Genomic DNA, 8,203 nt, shown 5'->3' on the forward strand with positions numbered 1-8,203 from the left:
ATGATATATTGTATTTCATATGCGGATTGGTTATGAGAAGAAGACCATTTTTGAATTTCAAGTGGAAAGGTCAAGGGTCAATCCATTCTGGACATAGGAAGACACTGTCCCCTCAATATCTTGAAAACCCTTTACTTGACAGGCAAATTAACATCCCAAGATTTTACCTGTATTGTGATCAATGGTAGGCTGCCTGTCAATCCAACTTTTAACATAGATCTCAGGTGGAGTGACATCTGTAGAGACTAATAACGGCCAATAATTCACAACTGCTATTTTCTCGTAATTCGGATTTTTTAAGAAAGTCCCATAAACATGCAATTTTGATATAATTGTATTCTTCTCTCCTCTATATTCATAATTATAAATTATACTCAATCACAAATCAAACGATGATTAAATATATATTTGCTAAGCCTAGAGAGCTCGTGACGTTAATCACGGGTATCTGAATTCTGATCAATAGACAGATATAATTGAAAAAAAAGAAGAACAAAAGTTATCTATATAATAATGCTTTATTTAGAGAAGGTAGTCCGGTTAGTACATGGTACTATTCTTCCCCGGGGCATTCTGAAATACAAACAATATACTCCTAACGATACGTACAATCAAAGATAAGAATAAAGTGATAGGTTCCGTGATCATATACAATGTATAAGAAGGTGGTATTTAAAACAATTGGGGGGGGGGGGGGTCAATATTCATGGTGTGGAAGAGGTACAGTGTACATGTAGTACAAAAGGGGAAAAGGGGCGGGTATGAAAAATTATACATATAAATTCACATGCACACACATTTATTTACAAGAACGTGTATTTAACATTAACGACGGTTAATTATGAATTTTTCAATATTTCTTCCAAAAATAGGTACACTTTAATTAAGCACGTGCTTACAAATATTTTCGTTAAATTTTTAATACATGTATATATTACGAAAACTTTCCTCAGCTTCTGGAGGGCTGCCGCTCCCCAGACCCCCTGCTTACAATTATTTCAAACCTATAGCAACGTCACTGGACGGTGATAATTTTATGTTTAATGGTAGCTCATTCCAGACGTACATGCACCCCTGAGTATTGAAGAGCGTTTTCGAATAAGATTGATCGATGATTTGGTAAACGAAGATTATAATTTAATTCGGAACGCAGGGAATAGGAATCATGAGTTTGAAAAACAAAAAGACCCCGTAGATATTCGGGGCTCATACCATAAAAAGGCTCTGTACAATAAAATACACTTATGTAATGTAATTAATTCAAACAAGGGTTGCGCGCACGCATTAATTCAATTATTGCTCTATTCAATTGAATTAATGATATCTTTAATTCATTTGAAGAGATCAATAATTCTTTTAGAGAGAGCAACTATATAATTAAAGATATCTTCAATTCAACATATCCACAATTGAATTAATGATATCTTTAAATGAATTGTTGTTCTCCTTAAAAGAATTGATGCGCGCATTAATTCCTTATACAAAAGCATTGTAAATGATTTTAAGGATATCTTCAATTGAATTAAAGAGATCATCAAATTATTTATACCGAGCTCTAAATTAATTATTGCGAGCAATATTTCTACTAAATTGATGCTCTCATCAAATGAATTGAAGAGAGCAATAATTGAATTAATGAGGGCATCAAATCTATTATTGCTCTTATTAATTGAATTAATGCGCGCATCAATTGAATTGAAGAGAGCAATAATTGAATTAATGCGCGCATTAAATCAATTATTGCTCTCATTAATTCAACTGATGCGCGCATTAACTCAATTGATGAGAGCAATAATTGAATTGAAGCGCGCATTAATTCAGTTGATGAGAGCAATAATTGATTTAATGCGCGCATTAATTCAATTAAAGAGAGCAATAATTGAATTGATGATATCTTCAAATAATTGAAGATATCTTCAATTATTTGAGTTTATGTTAATTTGGCGCTCCATAGATTTGAACATATTTTATTGTATAAATATACAAAGGGATTGGTTACAAGTTCTAGCAACTTAAACAACCTCTCCCGTATACAAAATATATTACTCAAAATTTGATAAGGATCACTAGGTTATATGTGTGTAATTTACCACTAACATAACAAAAGACATACATTTGACTCAGAAACGTGTTTACTCAGGTTATGAATGAAAATTCATGAACGCCATGAACTTTTATCAATACGGAATGCTTGAAATCTGATAACAACACCAAAAGGCATTTCATAACAAAAAGTTAACAGCAAACCTGAGAAAGAATTACACAGTTTTTGGGGATAGTCCATCACTACACTTAGTCGATGAAGTGTCAATACCGGGTATGGCCTCCCCTTGCATCAATGACGGCTTGACAACGTCGAGCCATGCTGTCAATAAGCACCCGGATGTTTCCAATGGGAAGGTTGTTCCACTCTTCCACGAGGGCGTTTCCGAGCTCTGTGAAAGTCGTGGGTTGTGCTCTACGGCGTGAAAGGGCAACCTGCAGCATGTTCCATACATGCTTAATCGGGTTCAAGTCCGGCGAGTGCGCTGGTCAGTCCATACGGACAATTGTCTCCTGCTGAAGGTACTGCTCCACCACCCTGGCGCGATGAGGACGGGCGTTATCATCCATCAGGATGAACTCAGGGCCAACAGCACCAGTGTAGGGTCTGACGTAAACATCGAGGATCTCATCCCGGTACCTCACCCCGTCATTGTTCCTCTTTCCAGGACATGAAGATCTGTTCTTCCATCCCTGCTGATTCCACCCCAGACCATGATGGAACCACCACCATAACGGTCATGTTCACTGATGTTGGCATCATGGAAACGTTCACGTTGTCGTCGCCACACTCGGTGCCTCCTGTCTGTAAAGTCCAAACAATACCTGGACTCATCGGTGAACAGAACTTGAACCCAATCGTTCTGTGTCCAAGTGACATGATCTCCAGCCCAGTCCAATCGCTCCCGCCGGTGTCGAACAGTCAGAGGGACTCGAACAAATGCCCTTCTCGAGTTGAGACCTGCATTGTGAAACCGATTCCGTATCGTCTGAGTGGACACATTCATCCCCGAGGCGTTCAGGGGGTCGTTACGTAGGCTGGTTGCTGTCCAGAAGGGATGGCGTCGTGCCCGAAGAGCCACAAAATGGTCTTGGCGTTGGGTTGTCGACCTCTGACGACCACCCCCATGTCGGTGTGCTGCTGTACCAAAAGTTTGCTGTCGGTTCCAAGCCCTGTTTACAACGCTCTGGCTGACGTTTAGTGCATTTGCAACGTCACGTTGTGAATAGCCAGCGTAAAGCATTCCAATACATCTGCCCAGTTGTTCTGTCGTCAGGCGACGCCTTACACGTTGAGGGGGCATTGTGTTGATAAACGCAGTGTAAACACTCAAGTGAGTTTGAAATTTTAGAAAGAATCAGACACCGATGCCTGAGTGAAAATCGTGCAATGGTAGCAAAAGCATAAACTGTGATGAGAAACGCATTTCCCATGGCATGAAATGCACGTGCAAGTTTGTTGAAGACGTTTTTGATTTCACTTGGACACAATATTGCCAGTTATGCAGTTATTAATTTTTTAAACAGAATAATATCTATGATCCTTATCAAATTTTGAGTAGTATATATTATGCTATACATATATACAAATAAAGATTGTTGTACCACAGAAAATATAATATTAGTCATAATGTACTATTATGATAATATACAATATATGTTTAGGTTCATGTAAGTACATAATCAGGCATAAAATGCAAAACATATTTTAAAATTATGATATATAGGTCCGATTAAAATCTTTTAGAGTTCTTAATAAACTTCTGAACTGCTCTGAAAATATAAAACTTTACATCATGAAAAATATTCATTTCCCCATAATAAAAAGTGGGTATCGACAATAGCAATATCATTTAGCTGAAGCAGTTCATTGAAAAAACAATTTCTTGTTTGAGTATCTTTTGCATGCAAAGAAGAAATGATGGGTATCTTATGATGGGCATCAATATCAGTGGCGTAGCTTCCTTTGAGGCAACCGAGGCAGCTGCCTCGGTAAAAAAAAAACAAAAAACACCCACCTTTTACGTTGTTAAAATGTCGATAGCTTCTGGGGGGCGCAGCCCCCCAGACCCCCTGCCTCGGTAATATTCGAACCCAAGCTACGCCTATGAATATGACCACATACAATTTGGAGAGGCATGCAGTGATGTTTTTACGAGAAAGGTCATTATTTAAAATGCAAGAATGTCTTAATTTGGTATGGATAATATTAACATATCGCTGGCCATATGAATAGTATAAAGGTGGTTTTGAGGGTGTTATTTTAATGGGTTTTTTTTTTTTAATTTATAAATTTTTCAATATATCAGATACATTCAGAGTTGCATCGTCTGCAAACATATCAATTCTAAACAATTTACACATAAACGTAAAGGGAGGTCATTTTCATGTAAAACAAAATAGGAGTGGTCCTACAATAGATCTTTGTCGTACCCCTGCTGTGAGAGGCAAGATATCAGAAGAACATATGCTCCAATTTTATAAATATATTTTATATATTGCGTTGATATAAATAAATTTTATAAATACTAACCGGCACTAGCTAAGCTTAAAGAGCTTATGACTTTAACGGAACTAAGCCTAGAGAGCTTTCTTTAATGGAGCTAAGCCTAGAGCATAGGCGTAGCTGTTCTCTTTAGAGAAGTCGAGAGGCGTAGGCTATGCCTCTCGACTTCTCTAAAGAGAATAAGGCGTAGCTTGGGTTCGAATATTACCGAGGCAGGGGGTCTGGGAGGCGCAGCCCCCCAGAAGCTATCGACATTTTAACAACGTAAAAGGTGTTGTTGTTTTTTTTTTTTACCGAGGCAGCTGCCTCGGTTGCCTCAATGGAAGCTACACCACTGCTAGAGAGCTTCTGATTCCAATGTATTTATTTTCGATTTATCTTATTTCGGATTTGACAACGTTAAACGGATCTGGTTTCATTATAGTTGTCGGAACTCTTCTGTCATTGAAGATCAAATCGACTTCTTCGCGGGAAGGTTGTATAACGTTGGCGGTTGAAATATTTGTTACGAAACGTGAAAAACAGGCATGCCGATCACCCTACGTAGTAGAATGAAACGTAGATTATCAGACAGTGAAGGTGTCCAAGATCAGAAGAGGAAGAAGGTATTATTTGATTTATTTTCATGTCAGTTGTTAAAAAAAAACTCGCTTTAAAAAAGAACCTTGTGCCTAATTTATTATCTAGGCCTAGATGAAGTATTGCCGTTAGTGTGAGCGACGCTACATACACCACAGGAGTTCGAAATTTAACCTTAAAGTCAATAAAATTCATTCGATTGACCAAGTCATGAGCGTCAATCGAGTGAATTACATTAATCTGTAAAGGTTTACAATGTAAACAACGACCACTGAGCTTTGCGATGGTAGAGATTTCATTGCCTGAGAGAGCCACGCTCTTAAAACTTAGTGGTTGTTGATTACATTGTAGACCTTACAGATATAACTGCTGATTCCTGTGGTTATATAGCGTTATGAAGCAATATCGCTTTATAAAGCTATTTTTCTGAAGTTCAGTGATATAGCTAAAATTCGCATAATAATTGTTGAACATTTTTAGATTTGAACAATGTACGTGTAACCAATAGTCCAATATAACCATTTTAAAAACAACACATCACCTCATATAGAAGCGACATTTCAATGTAAGCAATTTCAACTTAGTTGTTATTTATTGCAAAGAAAACAAGGCTAGGGATTTAGATATATTTCAAAATATTTACATATGTGGATGCTATTTTATTAGAAAAACCTATTTAAGGAGGAATATTTACATTTGCCAATGCACTTCCTTATATGACAGTACTAATGAAATCAATGTTCAATTTCGTGTGACATGAATTTGGTCACGTGATCAGTTTGTTCTCGTGTATGAATACAATATACAATCACCGAGCTTCAAAAGTCAGTTCCCGTAATTTTACCTGGCTTTTTGCTTATGCAATGCAGTGGGCGATTTAGACACACACACCCCTCGCCACAAATTTAAATAATAGAAATAGTGTGAGTAAAATTCCAGATTGGCACCCAAAATGGCTGAGTATTTTGGCTAATTATACTTGACTTTCACACACACCCTTTCGTAAACCCTGGATCCGCCACTGCAATGACATCATAACAGAAATAAACGCAGCAGGATATTTGTACAGTTTATAAAATGGTACGGACTACCAAATATTGTTTTGAACTTAATCACTCCATATCATTATCTTCCCACCATTTTATTCCATAATCACATTGTTTTGGAAGTTTTCCCTCTAAATTTATCTGATTTCTGTAATCAATAATAATTCTATTTTCATCTCGACCCGACCCAGGGTTCCAAATTACCACTCGCCCACTCGCATTGGCGACTAAACTTTGCTTGTGGGCACCCAAAATTTCCATTCTCGTCGCCCACTTGGCGACCGTAATTGTCTGATCAACATTTTTCTTTCCGACCGATTCGAGTCCTATTATAATTGAAGTTCAATTTCCGGTTGAGGTTTTGCCACTTGGCGAGACATTCCTGGGGTATCAAACCTTCCAAAATGTATTTAAACCAGAAGTTGAACAACGCAAGGGTTACTTCAAACGAAAAGAAAGCGTCTGCTTTTAACCAAAGTGGAAAGAAGGGGAGAATATGGCTCGATGACGGCGAAAAGGGGATGACATGCTGTGTGTACAAAACATGACACGAGAGGTCCTATCGTTGTGACAGCTTGCCCAAGTTATAAACTTGACAGCATCGTAAAGCTGAGAAATTTTGAAATAACATAAAAGTCTGAAGAAATGTGAGTTAAAGTCAGACGCAACAAAGATCATAAAAGTCCATGAACTCTAATATTTTTGCTAGGTTGACGAAATGAGAGTGGAAATGAGAGAGGTATTTGAAAGAATTACGGAGAAGGAAACAGAATTTAAATATTGATATTTTAATTTTTTAAATAAATTGCAATGTGACTTGATGTTTCTTTTTCATGTAAAAAAAAAACAACCCATGTTATTCAATTTCATGTTATGTGTGGGCTACTAAAATTCCATGTGGGTTAACAGGATTTCTTATTCAGGGGCCCACTTGGCCCCTAAGGTATTCAGTCGAAGTTGGAACCCTGCGACCATGGTACAAACTTTCTAAATCATCGATCGTCAGTAAACACGCTTTACAACGAAACCACCACCATTTTTATCACTCAATACAAGTCAACAGTTACCAATGTAGATTGATACTTGTCGTTTTTGCGTGTTTTTTGTTTATATAATATATATGTCTCTTGATAAAGAGGCGGGTTGCGTCGAAAATTTGAGTTTTAAATAACCAACAATGTCGTGGCCTTTTCAGTGCTTTTATAAATTTCTTTACTGGCCTTGTATCTTCTCAGATCTGACACTTTAAGAAAGTAGGGTGTTGTTGGGTTTTTTTGCTTATATATATATATATATATATATATATATATATATATATATATATATATATATGAAAATCTTCTTCTCAAGAACCACTGTGCCAGAAAACTGAGATGTATATTAAAAAGCTTCCTGACATAGTGCAGATTCAAGTTTGTTCAAAATCATGGCCCCATGCAGGCATAGAATGGGGCCACAATATGGGATCAAAGTTTTACAGGCAAATATATAGGAAAAATCTTTAAAGATCTTCTTTCAAGAACCACTTTTCCAGGAAAGTACAAATTCAGGTGAAAGCTTCCTGACATTGTGCAGATTCAAGTTTGTCAAAATCATGGCCCTCAGGTGTAGGATATGGCCCTCAGGTGTAGGATGGGGCCACAAGAGGGGATCAAAGTTTTACTTATGAATATTTAGGGAAAATCTTTAAAAATCTTCTTCTCAAGAACCATTGGGCCAAAGAAGTTTACATTTATATGAAAGCTTCCTGACATAATGCAGATTCAAGTTTGTGAAAATCATAGCCCTCTGGGGTAGGTTGGGGCTACATTAGGGATCAAAGATTATGCGAATACATAGGGGAAATCTTTAAATATGGGCCAAGGTGACTCAGGTGAGCAATTTGGCCCAAGGGCCTCTTGTTACTGTAAAATTATAAGAAATTTTGATTCAAAAACATAAAAATCGAGGAGAAAAATAAATATAAATCTACAATGTATTGTTATATAGATTGGTCTCACTGCCATAAAAACAGAACCAAAGCAGCCTT

The 8,203-nt window shown here is 37.1% G+C and overlaps 1 protein-coding gene across 2 annotated transcripts in view; it reads left to right on the plus strand.

The window, feature by feature from the left end:
• The first annotated feature begins 4,847 nt into the window (after positions 1-4,847).
• The window catches only part of LOC125647781 (WD repeat-containing protein 76-like), a 31,828-nt gene continuing 28,472 nt past the window's right edge, over positions 4,848-8,203 (plus strand). For both annotated transcript variants that reach the window (XM_048874593.2, XM_048874594.2), the window contains exons 1-2: positions 4,848-5,154; positions 8,164-8,203. The exon at positions 8,164-8,203 is cut by the window's right edge and continues 176 nt beyond it. In XM_048874593.2, coding sequence (XP_048730550.2) covers positions 5,077-5,154; positions 8,164-8,203 — 118 coding nt within the window. In that variant the 5' untranslated portion in view covers positions 4,848-5,076. The remainder of the gene's footprint in view (positions 5,155-8,163) is intronic.

This window comes from Ostrea edulis, chromosome 6 (genome assembly GCF_947568905.1).
Source record: "Ostrea edulis chromosome 6, xbOstEdul1.1, whole genome shotgun sequence".
Lineage (NCBI taxonomy): Eukaryota > Metazoa > Mollusca > Bivalvia > Ostreida > Ostreidae > Ostrea > Ostrea edulis.